The 27,984-nt window shown below is 40.2% G+C and overlaps 1 protein-coding gene across 10 annotated transcripts in view; it reads left to right on the top strand.

Moving 5' to 3' along the window:
* SHISA6 (shisa family member 6) overlaps window positions 1–27,984 on the top strand; it is a 228,885-nt gene that overhangs the window by 188,087 nt on the left and 12,814 nt on the right. For 8 of the 10 annotated variants that reach the window (XM_075178166.1, XM_075178163.1, XM_075178160.1 and 5 more), the window contains 2 exons: window positions 23,035–23,097; window positions 27,245–27,397. In XM_075178166.1, coding sequence (XP_075034267.1) covers window positions 23,035–23,097; window positions 27,245–27,397 — 216 coding nt within the window. The remainder of the gene's footprint in view (window positions 1–23,034; window positions 23,098–27,244; window positions 27,398–27,984) is intronic. The other 2 variants (XM_075178164.1, XM_075178158.1) reach the window with 1 other exon arrangement.

The raw sequence follows: 27,984 nt of genomic DNA, 5'->3' as shown, positions 1-27,984 counted from the left end.
TGCTTCTACCTCACTCCCTGCTCTCTCTTTCTCTCTGGTCAGCGCGGACTAATCAGCTAAAGAAAATAAAAAGAAAGGTGCTTTTTAATTTTCCTCTTTTGCTTTCTGTGCATTGTTCACTCTGTATAATATAATGACAGCTTGTCCCTGGAACAGGTGCCTTGATCTCCCATTAACATGCACCCATTGGCTGCTCAAAGGCAACGGTTCTGTGAGCTAAACCAATGCAGCCATCAATTCACTAAGAACTATCGACATCACTAGTGCCACATTTATCAGTGATGCCATTAGCCTCTAGTGAATTGATAGATTTAATATTGATTTGCCACCCTGTAGCCCGATGCCGTGAGTCGGACTGAGCCGTACTGGAGAGAAGTCTTCCCGACGTTGCGAAATATCTTGACTTTAATTAAAGCTTTAACCCGTGCTTGCCTACTTTTTCACTGTGTTCCGAGAGATGAAGAAGGCACATATGAAAATAAGAGGTGATGGCGCCATTCATGAAGTGGACAAGAGCAAGGTGTACCATGGCGCAAATTGCGTTATCATATGCCTGCCCTCTGTTCACCGAGGTGGGAGGGGTTTAATGGCGTGATTTGTTTTATCACAGGCTATCCCACCTTGCAGGAAGGGAAGAACCCTTGCAGAAAAATTGCCTGCTCCTCTGGGAGTTTTCTCCTTCTATGCTTTTTAGTCATATCTGTGTATCATCAGGCAGATAACGTCGTTATCTGTTTATTTTCGATGCCTCTGGACTGGGTGCAAATCGGCTGTGCTCTTTGAATTGGATTGCAACTAGGGAGAAAATTTGTAGGCATCCATTGCTAGCAAAACTAAACCACTTTGACTCAATAAATAAAGACATGGCTGAACGAAAACCCTTTAATTGAGTTTCAGAGAACTGTTCATTGGATGAAAACATAAAAAGTTGAATTTAACGAGGAGAGGGTACAATGGAAAAATAGACAGTGCGCAAAAGCTGCTAACCTGCACTAACATTGCAGCTAATTAGATATTTGCTTTCCTTGCCTGACTAGGTTGTGTTAAGTCCAGATCTGTACCTTAGAGCAATGTTAGTAGAAATCTATTGACCTGACTTAAATAACTTTGCATTCCTTTACCAGGGGAATGACAGCACATAAAGCTCTGTGGATCCACAAACTATTTGTAAAGGCAAATCATCTAACTTGTACTTGTCGATACTCCAAGAATTTCGATGAGACTTCTGAAATACCGGGTAATCTCCTAGCTCACCATAACATGATGATGGATTGCAATTTGCAAATGACCATGCTCCGCCTACCACGTCATAATAGTGTGCTTTGCATAATTGCAAAGGTGGCCGGGGTTTTAGTAAGCCTATTGGCTCTCGACTTCACGGAGCTACCCTCCGCATCAACTGGAGGTTAGGCCTGAAAGGTCATGCACATTAACCAGGTGTTTAAAAAACCCCTTCCCCAAATAAATACATAAACTCCAGTACAGATTATTATACTGACACATAATTGTAAATTTGTCTGATATAAGCAAACAACTTTAAAACTAATCATTTTGACCCAAATCACCCTGGTTTTACTCAGCATAAGTAGGAAAAAAGTTTGCAGAAGTCTGATACTATGTAAATTCTGGGTTAAGCACTATTAAGGATACAGAATACAATTTAACAGCTTTCCATCAAAAGCCCAACGGACTTAGAAGTAGTTCAAAGACAGAGACACTGGGAATTAAGGATTTACAAGCCTAGCCAATTACAGTTGCTTAATTTAGAAGGGAGATGACATTGAAGGGTTATGGCTGAAAACAGGCAAACTACATCAAAAGTCGGTTTAAAAAGTAATGCAAATACCGTAAAAGTGTTTAGGTCAGATTTGTACTTTCCCCTAAAAAACCCAAAAGATGTTAGCGGAGCTTTGCGTAAAGGCACACTAATAAGAACAAATATGTGCCTTCTATGATTGTAAATATTTTGGGGGTTTTACTGCAAATGAAATTTGCAAAAATACCACAACGTCAATCTAGTCCAACGTAAGTGTAAATTGCACCTCCTAGCCTGCTTAGACTTCCAAGTATCTAAAGATATTGTGCACATTTCGTGAGATACACAAAGTGTATCCCACGTTACCGACATCTGATACTTCTTAAGTGTATCATTCAAAGTGACCCGTAAGGGCAATAAATAAATTAATTTAAATTATTTTTTACTATTGCAAGGTCTATGCTAACAGTAGTCATTATTAGCGCAGATCTTGCACCAGGGGGGGGGAAGCAGCCCAAACAGATACGTCTTCTGGATGCATATCTGTGGCTACTTCCCCCTCAGCGTAGCACGTAAGATTGTTAACACCTCTATAGGCGGAGAGACACAAGGAAGAGATACATTTTAGACTGAGAGCAGACTCAGACCTATCCTTTCTGACTGAGCATACACAGTTCAAAAAAGTTTTTTTGCACTTAAGTGGTTAGCATTGGAGTCATGAGTTCAATTCCTGACCATGGCCTTATCTGTGTGCAGTTTGTATGTTCTCCCCGTGTTTGAGTGGGATTCCTCCGGGTGCTCTAGTTTCCTCCCACACACTCCAAAAAAACATACTAGTAGGTTAATTGGCTGCTGACAAAATTAACCCTTGTCTGTGTGCATGTCTTAGGGAAATTAGACATCAATGACTGCACAAAAGTCTAAGTTTTAGTGATTAGTGAGTTTTAGTTTTAGTGATCCCTTCAGGTTAAGACTTTAGTTGGTATCTACAATAGCTTTTTTGTTTTTCAACTGTGCTGTAAACATGTAGAGTTATCATCCATGATTATCATCATCATCTATTTATATAGCGCCACCAATTCCGCAGCGCTGTACAGAGAATATTTGTCTTTCACATCAGTCCCTGCCCCATTAGAGCTTACAGTCTAATTTCCCTAAGACATGCACACAGACAAGGGTCAATTTTTGACAGCAGACAATTAACCTACCAGTATGTTTTTTTTGGTGTGTGGGAGGAAACCGGAGCACCCAAAGGAAACCCACGCAAACACAGGGAGAACATACAAACTCCACACAGATAAGGCCATGGTCTGGAATCAAACTCATGACCCAGTGCTGTGAGGCAGAAGTGCTAACCACTAGGCCACTGTGCTGCCCATAAAGCTCTCATTTGAGCCCAGCTCAAGGCTGGTGACTTGATGTTAACCCACTACAGATTCATAGATGAATAACTATGGTTCCTTCCTATAACTAATCTGCAAATTATTTGTGCAAAATCAAACGTTTCACTGCTAAAGGCAGCTAAGAGAACTATGGATGGTAATGGTTCAAGTCTATAAATATGTAAGAAAATACAATTCACTTGCACCCCTGCTGGCATATCTTTAGTCACGTGATTGGCCTGTTGGCAAGCACAGCCTGCAACATTATTAACACATAGAGTGGTTATACACCATAAATATATGCTCATGTGCATGAGACTAAATTGCAAAACAGTGAACATCACCCTTTAGCAGGCTGCAGGTTAAATAGCTCATGATTACATTCCTAAGGGAGGGAACAGTCAGACGAATCTCCACTCGGAGTGTGATGAATCATTTTGCATTAGAATTTTAGATTGAATTTGTGCTATCAAACGTCAATGCAAATTCAGTAATAACATGTAATTTTCTCTGGTTTAAACATTTCCTAAAGAGGTGCACGCTGTCGCTCTGATTCCGAACACTTGCTAAGTGACTGTTTAGGCAGATTACACCCTCCTTAGTGCAGCCAGTATTTAACCAGACCTAATGCTGATTCAAGTATTATGGCTCCTTGTGTCGGAGAGAAAGATCTTTCTTTTCTGAGCAACATTTATGGAGATACCATTGTCACAGGAGAAAAAACCCGTATGACAGTCAGATTTAAGGATTATAAATATATAAAAGACCTCAAACTTAAGACTTTAACGGGAGAACGTGCTGGCAAATTATTCATAGGAAATTTATGTAGCACAAAATTGCATTTTTTCAGATATACTAATATTTTCCCTGCCATTTGAAAAGGGGGCACTGTTATCATGTGATGAACCTAGATATACACTCAACGGCCACTTTATTACACCTCTCCGGTAATGCCAATACCTAATCAGTCAATCGTGTGACAGCAACTTAATGCATAAAACCTGCAGACATGGTCAAGAGGTTCAGTTGTTGTTCAGACCAAACACCAGAATGGGGAAGAAATGTGATCTAAGTGATTTTGACCATGGAATGACTGTTGCTATATGGCAAGGTGGTTTGTGTATCTCAGAACCTGATGATCTCTTGGGATTTTCATCCAGTGAGCAGCAGTTCTGTGTGTGAAAACACCTTGTTAATGAGAGAGGTCAGAGGAGAATGTCCGGACTGGTTCCAGGTGACATAAGATTGGAAAAACATCGCCTGGTATAATGAACCTTGATTTCTGCTGCGACATGGTCAGAGAAAACATGAATCCATGGATCCATCTTGCCTTGTGTGAACAGTGTGGGCTGGTGGTGGTGTAATGGTGTGGGGAATGTTTCTCTGGCACACATTAGGCCCGTAACCAGTTGAGCACCATTTTTATTATTATTATTATTATTATTATTATTATTATCATTATTATCCTTTATTTATAAAGAGCCACAAGGTATCTGCAGCACTGCACATATTACAAACAATAGACCTCACACGATAAACAGCACAGAACAATAAATACTTAGGGCTAGATTTACTAGACTGCGGGTTTGAAAAACTGAAGATGTTGCCTATAGCAACCAATCAGATTCTAGTTATCATTTATTTAGCACATTCTACAAGATGACAGCTAGAATCTGATTGGTTGTTATAGGCAACATCTGCACTTTTTCAAACCCGCAGTTTAGTAAATATACCCCTTAGACTACTTAGACTCCAAAGGCTCCAAGCTAGACCAGAATCAGTGCAGCGGAAGTAATAAGTATGGAGACAGGAGGGAAGAGGGCCCTGCTCATCATTTAAATGCCACAGCCTACCTGAGCATTGTTGCTGAGCATGTGCATTCCTTTATGGCCACAGTCTACCCATCATCTATTGGCTACTTCCAACTCGCCTTGTCACAAGCCGGTTCCCTGAACATGACAATGACTTCAGTGTACTCCAATGGCCTCCACAGTCACCAGATCTCAATCCAACAGAGCACCTTTGGGATGTGGTGGAACGGGAGATTTGTGGTATGAATGTGCACAGGGCCGCCATCAGAAATCATGGGGCCCTGTATGGGCCGGGTCCCCCCCCCCCCGATCAGCGCCCCCCCCAAACAGAAGAACCTGAAAAATAAAATATTTAAAATATACTTACAGTTACCGCTGCTCCTTCTGCTGCTGCTGCTTCTTCTTCTTCTTCTTCTTCTTCCTCTGCGGCGGCGGGAACAGTGGTGTGACGTCAGGTCACACCACACCATCAGCGACAAGGGGGGATCACATGATCGCAGGGGCGGAGCAATGATTCCCCAGCAATCTTGATTGGCAGCTGCCTGCCTGTCACAGGCAGATCACATGATCGCAGGGGAATGATTCCTACACCCCTGCGATCACATTCTGGTGCCTGGCTGTCACGCTGACAGCCAGGCTGAAGACATCAGCGAAGAGCAAAGGAGACCAGTGGAGACCAGCGCACTGCAAGACAGCGGGCCCCCAGGTAAGTTTGTGTTGCTGTTGTACCGTGCCCCCTGGTGAGCCCAGGTACAATCCACAGTGATTCGGTAGTAATCCGGTATCACGTCACTTGTTGCCCGTTAGGACAATAGATGTTAGAAGAGTCTCCAGTCTGATGTGTTCCTGCATTTGTAGCATCATCATAAGCATTCCTTTATAACCCAGTTCACTGAACAGGTCATGGTAGGTGTTGTAGTGCACCAAAGTCCATCACCACTTGTGACTTTTTTACAATACAGTATTTATCATGATATGGGATATTTTCTCTAAATCTATGTGAATTTTAAAAGTTGCCGTTTCATATTGCTTCAATTGGTAAATTAGGTTAAAAGAAAATTTGCAGCTACGCTTGTTCCTAAATTGGGTTGTAAGTTTCACTTTATTCCTCGCAGTCTCTGCTTCTAACCATGGAACATATTGCTGTTCATGGTCTCAGGGTAAGCCCCGTGCTAATCCAAAATATATCAGTTTCACCAATTAAGTACACCCGTGTTTTGTAGATTTAGCCTCTGCAACTCATTTAAACTGGAATAAATTTTATGGGATTACTTTACGATAATAATAGGCTGTAAGAGGCTTAACCCAGATTTATTTGAAAAAGAAAAAAAAAATTGGTTTATGGTGACGCTCAACTTCTAAACAAGATATCAGATTATTAAACAAATTGTCCATTAAGGGTCTTAAAGGGGCATTTCATGTGTGTTGCTAAATCATTGGGGTCATTTAAGATTGAGCTGTGTAATGTAAATCTGAAAACAATATATAGTTATCCTGAACCTATTTCTACACATCTTTGCCTCTCTATTTGTGAAAACTGGTGAAATGCCGAATAGATGGTGTTGTCCATAGCAACCAAATAGATTTCTGCTTTCATTTTATAAACCGCGCTTGAAAAATGACAGAATTTGGTTGCTCACCACCACCTTTTCCTATGCACCAGTTTGGATGAATGTCCGCCAGTGTGCAATAAATTTGCATTTTTACTCACTTATTGCACCTTTAGGTCGGTGATTCCAGCGTGAGCTTTAGTGAAAATGCTCTGTCTGGTCCTTCCCACCCCTCATATAATGAAACTTTTACATCTTAGTAATTTCTTGCATTGAGAACACTGATTGGATGGAGAGACTATCAGCCAATCAGTGGTCTCGACACAAGAGCTGTCAGACCAGTTGAATTTCTGCTGCTCCCTCCATTGACTTGGTGCCAGGTAGGGAGTATGTTACAAATGGTTGGACATGTGACCTCACATTATTGCTAACGAAGGTCTTTATTTTAAGTTTATAATTCATTATATTAAACTAATTGGTGCAGTTACACTTCTTTTGCATTGGTTTTATGCATTGTGAAAGAGCTCTGTAAGACCAGCAATAACAAAAGCAGATAAATGCTTTCCTTTCCTCTGCTTCAATTCCCAAAACATTTACATGAATGTACAGGAATGCAGGCCTATTCAGTTTTGGCCAATTCTCTGCCCGAAATGCATTGTTAGTGGGTGGAATACAAAGCAGAACTGCACAGTTCCGTGTTCTTGTAAACGTGACTGATGCTTTTATATCATCTGCCCACCTACGGACATGCCCATTGAGTCAGCTGAGATTAACACCCTGCATTTAATGTCAGTGTTGTGCTGAATATCACTGGCCTGTAGAGAATTACTGAGTGCATCCTTTGGATCCCAGTGCCTACAATTCCAACTGGTTTTTCTATAGTCACTGGCACGACCCCACAAAGTGAAAACAAGTCCTACATCTGCTGCTCTTAATATAAAAGAAGTTTGCTCACCAGTTTTATTCACCTTCAATATATCTTAGTCATTTTCATTTGTTTTCACTTGCCATCAGTTAGCTTACTGGGGAACATAATACACTATGCAATCTATGTGTCATTCTGTAATATGTGTTATCAAACACTTCACAAGGTCGATCTAATTAACCGATCTGGCTAATCATCTCTGTCACCTGTCACCAGACTAAACACCTCTAAGCTGGGAAAACTCTGAATAATGTTAGGAAAGGAAGCAATAGTTAAATTAAAGGGTGATGTCTAAAGGTATTGACAAATGCAATAAATATGATAATATTCATTGGAGTGCCACATATGATTTTAGCAGAGCCTTTGTCATGACTAAAACTCTTTATGCCATATGGGTGTTGTTGCCACATATAAAAAATCTAAATGGTTGAATATCTTTGTGAATGTCCTATCGTAACTGCCTACATAAAGTGGAGATGATTATTTTGATGACTGAATCTTGTGTCTTCTTAGGGGTAGATTTACTAAAACCTCTAACAGCAAAAGTGGAGGTGTTGCCCATAGCAACCAATCAAATTCTAGCTCTCATTTATCTAGAACATTGTAGAAAATGATAGCTGGAATCTGAGTGGTTGCTAGGGGCAACACCTCCACTTTTTCTTTTGGAAGCTTTAGTAAATATGCCCTCTAGGTGTATTGGCAGGCTGTACTCTCAGGAAGTTTTAGTTGAAGGCACAGAGTGTCTCAGACTGTAATGTGTCTGTAATGACTGGAATTGTACACGCTTCCAGCTTGCCGTGGGCATAACGTTTTTTTTATGCACGCTGTCTCAAATCTCCCAATCTTTTCCCTCCTTTTTTTACCTCACATTTCCTGGAGAGAATATAAGATTAAACAGCCGGAAAGAAGTCATTAATTTCTCTTTTTTTAAAGCACAAATTATTCTTGCTTTGTATGATTACACCGTCTTACAACCGTTAGAATGCTTCTAGTATAAGCCACTGTCAGTACATCTGATTTCCCAAGTGTTGTGTTCCGAGTGAAGGTTTCGACTCTTCCCATAATGCTCTCTGAAGCTTAAGGTGTTTTCATTTTCAGAGCAAACAAACTTCTCTGCTTGATAACTGTGTCTCAAAAACCTTCTCCTGTTCCATCTGAGGAAAAAGAAGATTTGCACTTTGTTACACTTGTGGTTTCCTTTATAGAAGGGACTTTTTGTGACTTGACCGATGGAAAAGTTTTAACAGAAAAAAATTAATTACACTGTAAATGTAAAATGTAGAAGGTTGCAAATAATTTTGGTAGATGTATGTATGGACAACCGCTCAGTACAACTTCTCTCGTTCTGCATTACGGATGCAGTTCTTGGTATCTGTTTTTCTACAAGTACGACTTTTCTCATTCTGTATGAGGGTGTACTTGTTAGTATCTATTTTTTCCTTATGTGTGGACAAATGTACACTGTCACTTTTTCTGTTTTCCACTAAGTATTGTTCAAAGAGACATCATAAAACAGATATTCCGACTTCTTGAAAACAAATAGAAAATAACAAAATTACCATATCAGATCCAAATTTAGTGCTAGGGTAAACTCTAACCCCAGCAAATACATCTTCTTTAGAATTTTACATGTTGCTGTTGATTCTGTGTTTGTTTATTTATTTATTTAAACAAAATGTGGTTTGTTCTATATAATAATACAACAACATAAACGCCATTAGTCAAACATCCGTCAACATAAAACCATAAATGAAAAGTGACAGGTGCTGGGATAGTCTAAGCTTCACCATGGGATGCAGACCGTCAACTCTCAGCGATATATTTACTAAAAAAAAGGGGAGATTTGCGCAGAAAATCGCCTAATTGGACATTTATTTAAACCAGATCACATAGGATATCCTATATAAAACCTCGAGAGACTAAAAAATATTAATCTCACAGCGTTGTTAACATATGAAATAGGCAAAGATATACACAGTCATAATATAGGTAAAATATATAAAACATAGCAAATAACATCGCTCTTAATCAGAGACACAATCGATTAATATGCACTTAGATCCCCATTGCTAGTATCCAATTCAAGTGTAAACAATCAATGCCCAAAGCAATTGGAGTCAGGGATAAGAATATTTCTCCAAAAATCCCATAGAGGCCGTAGAGGGATCAGCGCCAGAGACCCAGTTTTTTTGTGATATATTTACTAAACTGCGAGTTTGAAAAAGTGGAGATGTTGCCTATAGCAACCAATCAGATTCTAGTTATCATTTATTTAATACATTCTTCAAAATGACAGCTAGAATACGATTGGTTGCTATAGGCAACATCTCCACTTTTTCAAACGCACAGTTTAATAAATTTAGCCCAGTCTGTCTCATGAACCTCTGAGGTTGCTAGTGCTTTCAGACATAAGACTTACTAAGGTGGTATGCGAGGACATGTCTGCATTAAATGCAGGATCTGCGGAAAAAATATAGAACTCAGGGAGACAGTCTGTGAACATAAACGACTTCACCAGACTTCTTTGAATTTTGGAAGTACTGGTGAGCATGAAGATACAAAGACACCATTCGAACAAAAGACAGGGAGATCAAAATTAAATAATACTCAGCACCGTAGGGTAAAGTTAGACAGCAAAATATTTCTTTCATTTTTTTTCTCTTCTTTTCATTAATATTCAGTCCTACTTGCCGTTTCTTTTTTTAATCTCTAATTACAGAGACGATTCGGCGAGATAACGGCCCGAATAATCCCTGTTGTATGTGTTAAATAATTTAATATTTAGTGATTTAGATTGGTCACATCTGATAATGTGTATTTAGAAATATTTAACGTGACTGTTATTTAAAAAAAATTATATAGATTTTTTATTTAAAAACAAAAGATAAGAACTAATACGATTTGTTGATTCCTGGAATATATTGTATTTGTATAATCTAGTAATATAACATTGAGGATTAATTGCAACTTTCTTCTAAGTTTTGTTTTTGTTGACAAAATACGTAACAGAAGTTGAATCTGCAAATAAGATTTGTTGTGCAAATTAAAGGATGATTTTTGTAGTTACACCTAGGGAATATTATGTACAGTGGTGGTTTGGGAAAGGACATTCATGAATTTTAATAAAAATCATTCTTACTGGAGTTATTCTTCAAGTCATGTGACTACCATGGCAACCACAGTCACATGACACATGATGTACAGTCATGGGCTAAAGTTTTTGGCAGATGGACAAACAAAAACCGACAAATATTATTTTTCACAAAGTCTGCTGCCTCAGTTTTTCTGATGGCAATTTGCATATACTTCAGAATGTCATGAAGAGTGATCAGATGAATTGTAATTATTTTCAAAGTCCCTCTTTGCCATGATAATGAACTTTATCCCAAAAACAACATTTCCATTGCATTTCAGCCCTGCCACAAAAGGACAAGCTGAGATCAGGTCAGTGATTCTCTCGTTAATAAAGGTGAGAGTGTTGACGAGGACAAGGCTGGAGATCACTCTGTCATGCTGATTGAGTTAGAATTAAAAGGAGGGTGGTGCTTGAAATCATTGTTTTTCCTCTGTTAGCCATGGTTATCTGCAAGGAAACTCGTGTAGTCATTATTGCTTTGCACAAAAAGGGCTTCACAGGCAAAGATATTGCTGCTGGTAAGATTGCACCTAAATCAACCATTTATCAGATCATCAAGAACTTCAAGGAGAGAGGTTCAATAGTTGTGAAGAAGGCTTCAGAGCGCCCAAGAACATCCAGCAAGCACCAGGACTGTCTCCTAAAGTTGATTCAACTACAGGATCGGGGCACCACCAGTGCAGAGCTTGCTCAGGAATGGTAGCAGGCAGGTGTGAGTGCATCAGCACACACAGCGAGGCGAAGACTTTTGGAGGATGGCCTGGTGTCAAGAAGGCCAGCAAAGAATCCACTTCTCTCCAGGAAAAACATCAGGGACAGACTGATGTTCTGCAAAAGGTACAGGGATTGGACTGCTGAGGACTGGGGAAAAGTCATTTTCTCTGATGAATGCCCTTTCAGATTGTTTGGGGCATCTGGAATAATGCTTGTCTGGAGAAGGAAAGGTGAGCGCTACCATCGGTCCTGTGTCATGCCAACAGTAAAGCACCCTGAGACCATTCATGTGTGGGGTTGCTTCTCAGCCAAGGGAGTGGGCTCACTCACAATTTTGCCTAAGAGCACAGCCATGAATAAAGGTTGGTACCAAAACATCCTCCAAGAGCAACTTCTCCCAACCATCCAAGAACAGTTTGGTGACGAACAATGCCTTTTCCAGCATGATGGAGGACCTTGCCATAAGGCAAAAGTGGTAACTAAGTGGCTCGGGGATCAAAGCATCAAAATTTTGGGTCCATGGCCAGGAAACACTGCAGACCTTAATCCCATTGAGAACTTGTGGTCAATCCTCAAGAGGCGGGTGGACAAACAAAACCCACAAATTCTGACAAACTCCAAGCATTGATTAAGCAAGAATGGGCGGCCATCAGTCAGTATGTGACCCAGAAGTTGATTGACAGCATGCCAGGGCGAATTGCAGAGGTCTTCAAAAGGAAGGGTCAACACTGCAAATATTGACTCTTTGCATAAACTTAATGTAATTGTGAATAAAAGCCTTTGACACTTATGAAATGCTTGTATTTTTTTATTCTCAAATTTTTTTTGCCATGACTGTAGTGAGTATATAGGCTTTGGAACTCCCTTCTGAACTCTGTCTGCGTCATAAAATCCTCCCTCTCCCTTCCTTTTCCCTCTCTGTCTTCAAATGACATGCTGAGAGTCTAAGAGGTATATTTACTATGTGACGGTTCCGTAGAATCGCAGATTCCCAGTGCTTTGAAGGCATTTTCTTCAAATGGCAATTTTATTAAAGACAAAACCAGATGGGCTTTGTATTTAATAAAAGTGCTGTTGTAAAAATGCCTTCAAATCGATGGGAATCATCAGTTCTAAGGAACCACCGCATAGTAAATATATACCTGTGAGTATGATTAGTTGCCATACTTGTCTGCCCTAGAGAGATTTTGAAAAGGAGATACTAATGTATAAGAGGACAGATAAGAAAAATGACAGCTGCATGCTTGAAAGATGCTTAGCTTGCTATTTAAAGAATAAAAAAAAACCTTATAGGTGACGTAGCTTTTTTAAATATGTTTTGGGCATCTATTATTGGCATTTCCTATCCAATATTTATTATTAAAAAAAAATCACTGTAAAATAGGAGTAGAGGTTTAAAATGGACCTGTCTCATAGACACCACTTTGTGGTCTGAACCAGCATGCAGCCTACCAGTGTGCTAGGAACTAGACACACTATGGGCTAGATTTACTAAGCTGCGGGTTTGAAAAAGTGGGGATGTTGCCTATAGCAACCAATCAGATTCTAGCTTTCATTTATTTAGTACGTTCTACAAAATGACAGCTAGAATCTGATTGGTTGCTATAGGCAACATCCCCACTTTTCAAACCCGCAGCTTAGTAAATCTAGCCCTATGTGTAGGTGGCAGGTTTACTGTCAATTCTGCAGCACTGCTAAACTTTTGTGCCTCAGGCGCGAGGAGAGATTTTGGAATAGACTCTGACCCATGATGCAGCCTCACAGTTAATGGACACCTACGGTATATCTGACATCTATTAATGCCTTTGACTCTTTTCTTGCTTTGCGGGACTCTCTTTTTCCTGCCACAAGCTATGTAGAAACATTTCTGCAAGGTGTGACAGCCGTTGCTAGCTTTTATAGGTGGCATGATGCCACACAAGATGGGAAAATTATGTATAGATGATTTTTTTTTTAGCAGCCACAAGGTTAGTTAACAAAAAAAACTCCAGACACTGCAGTCCTGAGAATATGGAAACGGTGCAGTGACACACAAAATGCTTTTACAAGAGCCACTTATGAAATCCGGAAGATGTGCTGGGGGTACACTCTCCATTATGCACAAAGCAGAAATTGAGGTGCATTTGCGCAAATAGAAATGTATTACATGCCGATATATTTTGCAGTTAGTAATTGACCTTCACTGGTGGACTTATCAGTGCAGATGGGAATAGGGACTTGCTTCAGGGGTTTTCCTCATAAAATACAGTATAATTCTCTCCAGTTTTAGTAATGCATTCCTTTCCAGTGAATTCAGCTTGCGTTAATACATCTCATAAACTTTTAACTCTAAGTGCATGACCCCGCTTTACAAGCCAGCATGTATGGCATGGTCTCTCTCATGCTTCTGGTGATAAATGGGCGATGTGGATACGTACTTTGATCAGCTGAATACACAGTGAGCCCTGGATTGGGAAGCTATCTATATTTACCCCAATCCATATAAAATATTGAGTAAATCTAAAGACAGCTTTTGAAATATTCATATATGACCTAAAATACACCTTACACTGTGCTGCTGTTTGTTAAAGGGATTTCCTATAAATAAATAAATAAATATGTTTTATGGTTTTAGAGAAGGAGAATTGAAGCAGTCATGCTAACATAGAGATGATTTTTATATTGTGTGAGCTGTTTGCTTATAGTTGCTCAGTCTCACGGAATGTCCAAGAGATTCATATATCATATACCCCAATACCAAAGTCTGTGGCAGCGGGACGTGAGGCGTGGCCAAGTCACAATGAGGTGTGGTCACGATGGGGTCTGGTCACATCACGATGGGGGCATGACCATGCACAAACAGAGGGCTGCCTGCTAATTAGATCACTCTCTACCCCCCAACGTTCAGCGGGACAAACATGTCCCTGCCCTGGCCGCGGGACAGATCCTTCAAATCGGGATATCTGCTGTACTTTTGGGTGAGCAGGCAATGGAGGGGTTTGGTGCTTACCTGCCTGCAAATCAGAACACCATGCCGCCAGTGGGCGTGACCAGCATGCAAGGGGGCGTGAATATCATTTTAGTCAGTGCTTGGCTGCTCTCCAACTCTTCCTATCCCCATAATATACATGGGCACTACTTTTAGGTGCACAGAGCTCTCCCTTTCAAAGCAGAGCTGTGTGAAGTGGGAGCCGGGTCTAGTCACCTCAATTATACAGTGCCCCAGGCTTGGATGGGGGGTTTCCAGGCACTAGGAACCCCCTCCCCCTTTGGTTTGCCTATGCCCGTCCACCTCATTGACCCCTGAGGGGAAATGTGCCTGATGATGAAATTAGTGTCATCATATGCATTACATATGCATTACATATGAATCATATGCATTACATCTATGAACAAAGTAAATACCGCTATACTTACATCAATAAGAATTAATTCCCTTTATTTTGCTGCCCCAATAAGTTTCGCTGTTTGAGACAGCTGCGACATTATAGACTGACTAAAAATAGCTAACAGGTATACCTTCCGTAAAGCTAAATGTACACCTATATGTGTATTGTTACATGGTGTTACTGATAGTGTGCTTTCCAAAATGAGTGGGACAGACATAAATGGTGATAGAAATTCAGTCTTATCGCTGCATTTTAATAAATAAACTCCATGGTTACATGAAATAGAAGACTTAGGGCTAGATTTACTAAGCGGCGGGTTTGAAAAAGTGGAGATGTTGCCTATGGCAACCAATCAGATTCTAGCTTTCATTTATTTAGTGCACTCTACAAAATGACAGCTAGAATCTGATTGGTTGCCATAGGCAACATCTCCACTTTTTCAAACCCGCAGTTTAGTAAATATACCCCTTAGATGGCACTGCCCAAATGAAGTCAAACTCTAAGGGGTCTATTTATCAATAATTTTTTTTCCCAGAATAAGACCGTTTTCGGGGAATAGCCGCAAATCTAACTACCCTGCAAATGTATTATTGCATTTTTTAGCGAAATACATAGCAGTCCCCATAGATGTCTATGGGGACTTCTATGTGCCGCAATTTAGCAACTTTCGAAAAAAACCTTTTACACATGTGGTAATGTACGCTACATTACCGTTTCTGGTCCGTTTCAGCACTGTGAAGCTCTGCTCCGAAGAGCAGAGCTTTACAGCGCATGGGCAGCCATGTCACATGACCCAGGTCCTTTGGGTCACATCTCTTTGGATGCCTGTGCGCATGCCCGAGTTATCAATCGGCGCATTAGCACAGGATTTAAAAGGAGGAACGAAGAAGCCACCCAGGATCGCATTACGAAGATGGAGTGGTAGGTAAGTTTTTTTTTTCAAAGGAACAGCAGTTTATCAGAACTGCTATTCCTGTGTAGGTTTTTTCATAAATATGAGAAATAGTTCAATCCTTATTAATGCGCTAAAGATTGAAAACTATTTTTCATATTTTGCGGTCCTTGCTAAATATGCCCCTCTAAGTTGTTGGAACAATTAACACATCGGTTGGAGATCACCTGGTGCAACCGTGACTGTCCTTCACCATTTATCTTACTTGATCCGCCTTCCTCTTCTGGCTCTGGAGAAGGCTTTTACTTTTGTGCTGCTGGGCCACTCCAGGGGTTACCTGCCAGCTCGGAGCAGCTGTATTGCCCAGTATTTTATTTTTGCATCATACTCGATGCTGGATAAAGAGACATGACAATCCTGTCCTTGGTCTGAAGACAGTCCTTGGCTCTACTACTGATGTCCCACTACCTTCACAAATATTGAATTGTTTTATATTTGTGGGGATATAATTATGTCTGAGCTAGGGTTCACAGCTAATCTTTAGTCCAGTACTCTCTACCTGCTGTTGTTAACTCAATACCCTGTCACCACGTTGCTTCATTTTACCGACGTTCAAAGCCAGCACGGTGGCTAAGTGGTTAGCACTTCTGCCTCACAGCACTGGGGTCATGAGTTTGATTCCCAACCATGGCCTTATTTGTGTGGAGTTTGTATGTTCTCCCTGTGTTTGCGTGGGTTTCCTCCGGGTGCTCTGGTTTCCTTCCACACTCCAAAAACATACTGGTAGCTTAATTGGCTACTATCAAATTGACCCTAGCCTGTCTGTCTGTGTGTATGTTACGGAATTTAGACTGTAAGCCCCAATGGGGCAGGGACTGATGTGAGTGAGTTCTCTGTACATCGCTGTGGCACTATATAAATATATGGTGATGATGATGATTTAAAGTTTATTGTGTTGCCAATCATGGTGACTCAACAAGACGCTCTGTCGTGGCAAATTTGGAAAAGGAGTCACATTATTTAATATGGGATGTCTACATTACAAAAGAGGCAATTCAGGTAAGGTGGGGGGGTAGGTAGGGAGATTACTTTTACAAGATAATGGTTAAGATGGATATGCATCCATAGCATATAATTCCATAGAATAAAATAAATCTTTATACCTGTTTGATTTTGTTTTGATCAGTTCTGTGCTTTCAACTGTTAGTTCAGATTGTACTTGTAAACAAATTTATGGTCTGCTATTTAAAATGACAAGGCTTTAAAGAAGGATAAATAGATTTCATCCGATAAATTGCACTTTTCTGCATTAACGTGTCTATAAAGCAATAAGCGCTTGATATGCTTTTGCTGGGAAAGCCTTCCCTGAACTCCCAGCCTGTGATAAATCACAGTGACGGCTCAGCCCTCCCCTCACTAATAACTGCTCTTAAAAAGTGATATTTATTGAAATGGGCGGATTCAGGACATTAAATAGTGGCGTTTTCCCTACCCCGCTGCTTGTAAAGTCTTTATTGTAGAGAAGGAAATCGTAGAATATTCAGACTCTAGAATTCTTTTTCACTCTTACACTGGAAGTGGGTCAACCAGTCTATGTTATCATGCAAAATAGCAATTAATTGGAAGGTACCGTAATTAAGGCGGGATAAAAAGGAACACGGTACCTGTAGGAAATGATTTAGAAGAACCTGAAGACATTTAGAATTAATTTGTTTTGGGGGCAGTTTCAGTTTTCACTGCAAAACATACAACCTCAAAAGTTGCCCGCAGACATAAATAGTTCACTGTGTATGCTCTTCGCCCTACACAATACCTTAAATAATGTAAACCACTTATATAAAATAAAGACACGGAGACTTGAGTAAAGTGGCACTAAAACTATTTTATTATATCCTATTAAAACCTGGTGGCGGAGAAAGGGCACTGAAGATCAGCTCCAGCGATACCCAACCAAGCGTGGACATGGCAATATAGCTTTAAGTCCACCCTCTTCTCTCATAACCCCACTGCTTGGCCGGCCCTAACCTGGCGTCAGATTAAACTGCACTCACCTCACTACTCACTCCCCCTCCCTCACTGAGCCGGGCGAGGCCCCTCCCCACGGAAGGGACAAGAGTAACCGATTGCCTTGTAAGGGGACAGATACCTGCGCCAATCACGATAGAGTCGTCTATATCAGCTGCTGATCGCAGTGCCTTCCTCCCCACCGAAACTGTAACCTACTAAACAGCATTATGCTAAACCACCATAATACACTATCATTTCTTAAAAAAAATGGCGTGGGTGGGCGGGATTTTGCCAGCCGAGTGACTCACCCAGGAAATTGCATCTCCTACAAATCCACAAGGACCTCCCCTCAGCATCACTGGCCAGACCCACACTCCACATTATCTCTTTCAGGTAAGTGCAAGCACGAATGCAACACTGTCACTATTTACTTGCGTTCGTCTAAAAGGGGACTCTCTTGTACATAACCTATTGGTCTATCCACACTGTTTATTTTGGGGGGTAGGTGTAGTTTTCTAATTATTTTACTATAAATTGACTTACAAACTCCCCACCACAACTCAAATGCAGAATTTCTAGAGGGGAGGGGATTTTAGATGTTGTAACAAAGCAAAATAATGCCTTCTTGCTTCCAGCTTGTCTCTCACATGTCCCATTGCCACCAGCTTTTAATAAATAAACAGTTTAATTCTGTATCTATGTAATTTAGATGACATTTGTATTTCTTTGACATTTCTATTTCTATAAGCAAGTAAAGTCACTTCTTACCTCTCTCTCTAACTCACAGTAGCCAGTGTTCAGCCCTCAGCTCCTCAGGGGCGGAGATTATCTGGCTGGGAGTGAAGAGGAGGGGCGTCTGCTGTCTTCTACTGAGTGTGTGTGACATCATTTTTAATGGCACCCGCCAGCACAAAGTATTATTATTATTACGCTAACAATATCTCATTCAGAGACATTGTTAATGTTGTTACGAAGCCTTAGACCCTCCCGAGCCTAGCGTCCTAGGCAGCTGCCTAAAGTTGCCTAATGGCCGAATGAAAGTGTAAACTCAACTGGGAAGGAAAACTATAATTTAAAAATTATAAATTGCAGTAGAATCTTGTTTTCATTACAGTAAAGAAGGTTTAAAAAAAAAAAAGCAGTCTGTGCAGTATTTTGTCCTTTATAAATCCTGAGGCTGTCTGACATTTCCTGAGTGATGACATCCGTAAGACGCAGTACATTGTGACACATTTTAAAGATCACAACAGTAAACAAGGCTGGAACCTGAAACGATTTTAATCACGGTGACAGAATAATCCTCGGAGATCAGGAGACGGCAGAGAACATTCATTAGTTTATACATCCAGGTCTCCTCTTTACTGTCATACATGATAGGAATATAATCCGCACAGTGTTTACATGGCGTGATCATTCTCAATACACCCTCCTGTCATCATCAGGATATATAATATGTTGTATAAAATCAAACATGACAGCCACGGGCGTAGCTAATAAGGTTGCAGGGGCAGTGGCTGCTTCTGGGGACGCCTGTCAGCTGCTGGGCCTCGTAGCAGCTGTTACCCCATGTAACTATCACCATGGTGCTCTAGGACAGTGTTGGCTAACCTGTGACACTCCAGGTGTTTGTGAAACTACAAGTCCCAGCATGCTTTGCCAATATATAGCAGCTTATTGCTGGAAGGGTATGCTGGGACTTGTAGTTTCACAACACCTGGACTGTCACAGGTTAGCCAACACTGCTCTAGGGCCTTCTCCCGTATGCTGCCTCCTCTCAGGTGCACTCCGCACAGTATTCATAGTATGGATTTACAAAAAGGCAGGTTCACAACATAAAAGCATTTTGTCAGGTCACGTGCCTATTTTGTCACTCACAAAAAAAGGATTCGGGATGGCAGAATCTTGCTGGTAGGAGCTGGGAGATCAGGAGTATCCCTGATACAGGACAACTGTGGTGTTGCCTACTGCGACCGATCAGGAATGAAAGCAAATATCTGATTGGTTGCTATAGGTAACAGCACCATTTTTCCTGTGCAAAGGTTTTCTCTTTTACGATAGGCTGCCTTTTAAAGAATATTAATTAAACCCACTAAATGCGCACCTCACGGAGTGCCTCAGTGAACATAGTTCCTAGTGGACCACAAGGCTGCATTAAAAGTACGTGTTTGTTCCACAAAACGGTGTTCTCTACAGTCACCTGTTATTTTTCACCCCTGTAGTGACAGCAACAGAAAAGAAGTAATAGAGACAATAATTGTAGCCCCGCAGTTTTATAGCCGTACGACGTGAATAAAAAAAATCCATTTTAAGTTTTTTCCCTGTCTAACGCCAAGTGATTTGCTTCGTATTTTTGTATCCTTCAGCATTTGGCAGTCAAGCTATTAGCTGAACACATACTGTATGTGTAATGAAGAGAAAGGCTTTTTTCGTTTTAGCAACAAATGATCCTTTTCTGGGACCAGTTTCTACGTTTCTTTGACTATATAAGACTAAGTAAAAGGTTAGATTTATTTTCTTGTCCCCACTGTGAGGGATCCCTGTGACTAACCGCTAATGGAGACAACGCGTCCCGCGCCCTGTATTCAGCCCTCTCACTCAGATGTAAAAGGTCATATTTGCATTCTGAGCTCCAACTGTGCATTGTACAGTACACCGTTCATGAATTCATTACCAAGGCATAAAAACGGTAATAATCTTTTTCCAAGTTCAGTGACAAATAATGTGAGCTGCTACATGTCTCCTGGTGTAATAAATGATATGATTATCTTTGCTTAAAGCCCCCAAAAAAACTCCTCTACTGATTTTCTCTCTTTCTATGCCCCATCCTTTGCAGGCGGCTAAATTCTGATAATGTTATAGATCTGCAGTAGAGATGAGCACAGTTGCGGAAAACTTTTGAGTGGATCGAGTTTGGCAGTCGAACAGGCAGGGGTGTGAATCTGGTGATCCAATCTCTGAATTCCACTTTTGCTTCACCGTTACGCACTGTAATTTTACATTAACATTTTATAAAAATTATTAACAGAGCTGGTGCAATAGAGGTCACTTACTTCTCCTGCGTGGTGTGGTAAGACTGGGAACACATAAGGTCAAATTCCACCAGTGAAAGGGTGAAATGACGTGGCCAAATGCGGAACATGCTGATATTTTGCGAAAACAAATATCACTCATCTCTAGAGCAGTCAGATTAACATTAGGAATGTGATATCAGTCACTAAGCCCCATAACAAACTTGGGGCTACAGACCAACAAACCACTTTTTGCTCTTCTGAGCAGGGCCGAGGTCTGACTCTTGAGTAGTGAAGCTTTGTTTGAGCTTTCAGTTCTCGAACTGAAAGCCCAGGCTAGGTTTCACTTGACATACCCCTGTGCATGCTCAGAAAAACGGAGTGTTGGCCTCAATAGCGGATTGACCAACATCCCCAGGCCCCTTTACCGCCAGGCCCCATAGCCGCCACATGGGCTGCAACGGCCGAGGCCCTGTCACTGATTAACATACATTCTAGAAAGAGACTGGAAGTACTCCCATTGCTGGGGCTTTGAAAGTATTGATGAAGGGTTTGGTTAATTCTCACCATGGTAGATCTTTTGTAAGTATGTTTATTTATAAATGTATTCCAGAAAAGAACAATTAAGGTGAGGGAACATTTGTAGTTTATTTTGCTTTGTTGTCTTTCAAGTAGAGAAGAATTGAACTCTGTGGTCGAAGTTGGAATTTAGAAGTGCTGATATGGACATTTCAGGTGAAAGGTCAGGGGCCTCCTAGACCCACAGAAGCTTTATGGATTTTGATAGTGTAGAATGAATAATTAATTCTAGATGCATTTAAGCACTATATAGTATAATGTAAAACATATTAAAGGATGCAAGGCTATCCCCACCTCTCCAGTGCCCTCTCATCTATGTCCCTCCACTTTTCCCTCATTACAGGTATTCTTAGTATACATACATTTTCCCTCATATTTCTTGTGTTCTAGAATGTATCCCCTGTGTTCCTCACCTCTCCCTTATATTTCCATGTGTCCCTCCTCCGTCCCCTAACCTGTGTCCTCTGTCTGGATACTATGACCTGATAGTATCAGGTAATGATTGAACAGGAGATAGCAACATCCAGATGCTCATGTGCAGAAAACATAGTAGACAACTATGTAAAACAACTAGAAATCTTTATATCGTTGCCACCCCTGGGCCTGATCCATCAGGGCACGTACCAGCCGATTTTGAGTACAGACAGACAGATTGTGGCACAGACAGACTGAGATACAGACAGACAGATTGGGGCACAGACAGACTGGAGTACAGACAGACAGATTGTGGCACAGACAGACTGAGATACAGACAGACAGATTGGGGCACAGACAGACTGAGATACAGAAAGACAGATTGTGGCACAGACAGACTGGGGTACAGACAGACAGATTGGGGCACAGACAGGCTGGGGTACAGACAGATAGATTGGGGCACAGACAGACTGAGATACAGACAGACAGATTGTGGCACAGACAGACAGATTGAGGCACAGACAGACAGATTGTGGCACAGACAGACTGGGCTACAGACAGACAGATTGAGGCACAGACAGACAGATTAAGGCACAGACAGACTGGGATACAGACAGACAATAAAGCCATCATATTATGCAGCTCTGTACATAGAATATTTTATTAGTTCACAACAGCCCCTGCTCCGTTGGAGCTTACAGTCTCAATTCTCTTTCTACACAAACGAGGGTCTATTAACCTACCAGCATGTTCTATCAGTTTAAGCATGGTTAACGTGAACATCTTCCTCTGTATATGCTCAGTGTAAATATATTATTTTCAAAATAAGTTGCGCATCCATTGGTTTCTCATTTACGGGCCTGTTTTTTATTTATCTCCTGATTCCACCGTAAAGTAACATATTAATCGCTGCTTATCAATGTTAAAATATATATATATTTTGACAAAAAGTGAAATGAGTTACAGAGGTGTAGAGGTGAACACTCAACAGTGTTCTAGGAGAAAATCTGTTTTTTTTTATTATAGTCTTGTGTTATACTGAATTTACCTCTTTTTCTGACCACCCTCTTATAAGTTAGCAGCTGCTTAGCACAACAACTAACCTGGGAACCGCAGCCTAAAAGTTCCCCTTGGTGATAGCTTCCTTGTGAGAGTTCATAGTGCATACTAGTGTTCCCGTTGCATTCTGTGCTCCAGGTTACCTGGTGCAAGTCACTAGCAGACTAACAGGTCAACATCTGGACCCAAAGTTACAAGGGGCTGTATGAGACAGGGAGAGACAGAGGTTTCTCCAAACCCAACACATCTACACTTGCAGTCAAACACACATAGCTAAATACATGGACTCATGGACACAGTCTTCTAGAGAGACACATACAGCCACATACCGCCTTATGACTTTATTACTATACTATTTTAGATTCTGTATATTTTGTCTCAACATATAAAGTCTGTTTTATTTACTGAAACACATTTTTTTATGATCTTTTAGGTGATCATCAGCAAAATTATAACCACCTTGTGCTCAACAATACTTCCCAGACGCCCACAAATGGTAAGCTGGATTTCAAGAGTCTCTCTCGTCTTTCCACACAGTAGTTGGGAACCCCTGGGATTAACTATATGTTCTAAAGAACTTGGTCTAGTTGTGATATCTATATGTTTTAATTAACTTGATCTGGTTGGGATTGCTATATGTTCTAATGAACTTGGTCTGGTTGGGATTGCTATATGTTCTAATGAACTTGGTCTGGTTGGGATTGCTATATGTTTTAATGAACTTGATCTGGTTGGGATTGCTATATGTTCTAATGAAATTAATCTGGTTGGGATTGCTATATGTTCTAATGAACTTGATCTGGTTGGGATTGCTATATGTTCTAATAAACTTGATCTAGTTGGTATATCTATATGTTCTAATGAACTTGGTCTGGTTGGGATTGATATATATTCTAATTAACTTGATCTGGCTGGGATTGCTATATGTTCTAATGAACTTAGTCTGGTTGGTATTGTTATATGTTCTAATGAACTTGGTCTGGTTGGGATTGCTATATGTTCTAATAAACTTGATCTAGTTGGAATATCTATATGTTCTAATGAACTTGGTCTGGTTGGAATTGATATATGTTCTAATTAACTTGGTCTGGTTGGAAATGCTATATTTTGTAATCAACTTGGTCTGGTGGGATTGATATATGTTCTAATGAACTTGGTCTGGTTGGGATTGCTATATGCTCTAATGAACTTCATCTGGTTGGGATTGCTATATGTTCTAATGAACTTGGTCTGGTTGGGATTGCGATATGTTCTAATGAACTTGATGTGGTTGGGATTGTTATATGTTGTAATGGACATGGTCTGAATGGGATTGCTATATGTTCTAATGAACTTCATTTGGGGGTAAATGTATGAACCTCCGGATTCTTCAACTCCGGCGAGTTCAGCGTCTTCAGCGCTTAAATTTAAAGCGGCGCTGCCTTGTAAAGGGAGACTTCCCTTTACAAGGCAGCGCCGCTTTAAATTTAAGCGCTGAAGACGCTGAACTCGCCAGACTTGAAGAATCCGGAGGTTCATACATTTACCCCCTGGTTGGGTTTGTTATATGTTCCAATGAACTTGGTCTGGTTGGAATTGCTATATGTTGTAATGAACTTGGTCTGGCTGGAATTGCTATATGTTCTAATAAACTTCATCTGGTTGGGATTGCTATATGTTCTAATGAACTTGGTCTGGTTGGGATTGATATATATTCTAATTAACTTGATCTGGCTGGGATTGCTATATGTTCTAATGAACTTAGTCTGGTTGGTATTGTTATATGTTCTAATGAACTTGGTCTGGTTGGGATTGCTATATGTTGTAATGAACTTGGGATTTCTGTATGTTCTGATAACCATATAATGACTCAGAATGATGCGCGTTTGATGAATGTGGGACTGTGAAGATTGATGTGCATTAAAACACTGGGGATTGGAGTGATTAATCTGTTTTTTAATGACCTTGAGGTGTCATGGATTGTTGTATGTTTAATGAAGCCTGTATGGTAGGTATTAATCTGTGTTTTCCGACGAACCCGGGAATGACAGGCATTCATGTGTGCTCTGGTGAATTTGAATGGTGATATTAAAGTGTTTGCTGGTACACTTGGGGATCAATATATTTTCAGATAAAAATTGTCTAGTGGGGATTGATATGTGTTCTGATGGAACATGTCATAGTGAGATCTATGTGTTTTCTGATTAGTTGGTCTAGTCGAAATTGATGTGTTTTCTGATGACCTTGAGGTGGCAAAGATTTTAGACTAAAAAAAAATCACTAAAATATTGATCATATAAATGTGTTAAAAGTATAAAATGCATCTTGTAAACATATAAACAATATACATGTAAACTATTATTGGAAAAGCTAATGATATTTACAAAATTATTTTACATAGGTGATATTTTTAGGCTTCTTTGAGTCCCAGGTCATCAATACCCCTCTCCACCACTTTCACTTAGCCAATTTACCTGAAAATTAGGATTCCTTTAACTTTCCTTATATACTACAGATCCATCACCAACAGGTCATAAAAACAACATAGAAAAACACCATCTTGAGGCATGGGTTTGGGGCTTACTCAACATAAATTCTCCATATAATATAATTCCCTTACTAGCAATGTTGTCATGGTCTATTGTTAACGTAATGTATTTTGTATTACTAAATACTTCTTTTATGGGCAATTATCCAAAAGCAATGTCATGATAAATTAAAATATAATATATTCATTCATGTTTCATGTTACATATAGCATTATTTAGTACCGATTAGAGACACGCAACCTGTAGGTTGGGACCCCAAGTCCTGTCCCAAAATCTTTTTTTGGGATGGCATGATTGCCAGCTATGCAATACATTCTATTGGGGTCTACTTATTTTGCAGTCCTAGAACATTGGCACTCTGACACTTGGGGTCTCGACAAACAAAATGTTTGAGCATAACTGGTACAGACTTATCCAGAAGGAGAAAGCATAATAAAAAATAATAAAGATGGTAAGATAGGCTCTAAAATCAGTGGTCATTGAGCATAAAGCCCAGGATTACACCTTTGCTGCTTGTTGAACATCATTTTTGGTAAAACAAGAGTATTAACATTAGAAATGCAAAAATAGGTGCATTTATACAAAACATACTTGGCTACAAGCAAAAATGGTTCTAGCAACAAATATCTTGAACAAACGGTTAGTGTTAGTGGCCTGAATTATTGAAAGATCTTTTTTTGGTAGCCACTGTAGTGACCAAACAGAACTTATTGTATGTATGTATGACATTTGTGCATGGCCAGCCCTGGGTAATTTCATTCATACAGATATTTGTTAATTAGACACAAGTTACATATATTACATTACATCTCTTATTTTTATATGTTTTATAACTTTTATTTCACCATGTAGTGCGCTTGGGGTAGGAACATTTAAGGGCAAATTCTGCTGATGAAACGTTAAATTTTACGGGCAAATGAGGAAAGAAGCAAATGTTTTGGAGAACTGTTTTAGATTATTCGCTACCTGGGAGTATGAAGCTGACTCAGTCCCTAGGACGGCGGCAGAATTCTATTTGTATTTCAGGCAATTAAAACTAACCTGGGTGATTGACAGTGACCACCATACATCTCCCGCTGTGGAGTTTGCTTTTGAAACTATAAATATAAATAAAATATGAAAATGAAGCTTGAATGCTCAGATGTATCACTTCTGGCAAATACAAACAGGCACTGTTTTTCCTGAAATTATGTTTATGTACAAGATGCTCCCTGTGATACACCCAATGCAATTTTGTTTTGAGGATGAAGGTTGATTTTGACACATGGCCTTAATAGTTTAAACAATGAGATTTGAAAAACGCACATTACAGGGCTATCAAAGGTCAGTGAGGATATTAAAAGTAAAAGTATTACTCAGTGTGATGGTATATGTAATTAGCTCTGGCATAACTGAGTTATTACAGCTTCTCCGATCCTCAAAGCTTCTCAAACCGGTAGGCTCCAACGTCAGTTCTGGCACTTACTTTCCAATGTGTTCTGTAGTTGTTTAGCAAAGTCAGTATCTGATTGGACAGGTGAACCAGATGGACTGGCATTTAGAATGTTCCATCATACTGTTCCAAAAACATACTGGTAGGTTAATTGGCTGCTATCAAAAATTGACCCTAGTCTCTCCCTCTCTGTCTGTCTGTGTGTGAGTGTGTGTCTATATTAGGGAATTTAGACTGTAAGCCCCAATGGGGCAGGGACTAATGTGAATGAGTTCCCTGAACAGCGCTGTGGAATTAGTGGCGCTATATAAATAAATGATGATGATGATGATGAGTGGTCTGAGGAGTGGCCTGAGCGCTCTGGGCTATTGCAACGGTTTCTCGGTTGATGATAAATGCAAAGTGCATATAGTTCAGCTGCCGACTGTGTAAGATGGTGTTACAGGTGCATTTGGTGTGTGACTGTATGTACGACTGTGTGTGTGTGCATGAGTGTGACTGTAGCAATGATGATGGGACATGGACTGGACCCATTGACAACTTTGCTAATGGACCCAGTTAACTTAAACTAAGTTTAGTCCAATATTTAGAACCAATTTAGATTGGTCAGTATTGGTCTATGAACAATCTTAGATGGTGTCATTGTTTCAATTTTATGTAACAATCTGTCCTCCTTTTTACAGAAAAACCACGCATGAACAACATCCTTACCTCTGCGACTGAGCCGTACGATTTGTCTTTCTCCCGATCATTTCAGAACCTCTCCCACCTCCCGCCATCCTACGAGTCAGCTGTGAAGACCAATCCAAGTAAATATTCTTCTCTCAAAAAATTAAGTAGGTGTAATTCAGTTCATTCTCATTGCCTTGGGCCATATTTTATAGGAATGGCTGGACAATGAGGTACTAACGCATTTCATAAACTTTTCAGCTTCATTGTACGTGTTTCTGCGACTGTGTTATCAGCTACAAATTGTGTGTGAAAGTCACATATAAGATGCTTAATTTCATATCATTACACCGCTGGAAATGACATAATGAAGCTCTTTCTCTAAAGCTAATTCTGTATTCATGAATACTGGAGCATTGTACCTAAAATGACAGAAATGTGTATTTTAAAGATAAGCTCCCTCCACCCAAAAAATGGCGAAAAAATAGTAGGAGTCCCCCACAGTTCTGGAAAGAAAGTCACTATGTTGGCTCTGGTAATGGTCACTTTCCAGAAATGACGCCCCTGGAAAAGTTTGAATAAATTTACCTTTCAGTTCAATATACCAATATAGCTGATTGGATGGCCACCCTGCCTCGTCCAATCAACTTTAATGGTATATAGTGCTGACCAATTTATTAACTTCAATGCCTCCAATGTGTCAGCCTAAAAGCCTAAAATTTGCACACATGCTGGTCCTGTCTTCTGTCTTTCA

Source organism: Mixophyes fleayi, chromosome 6 (assembly GCF_038048845.1).
Source record: "Mixophyes fleayi isolate aMixFle1 chromosome 6, aMixFle1.hap1, whole genome shotgun sequence".
Lineage (NCBI taxonomy): Eukaryota > Metazoa > Chordata > Amphibia > Anura > Limnodynastidae > Mixophyes > Mixophyes fleayi.
The sequence above is the reverse complement of the archived record's forward strand: the minus strand, read 5'-3'. Positions and strand labels throughout refer to the sequence as shown.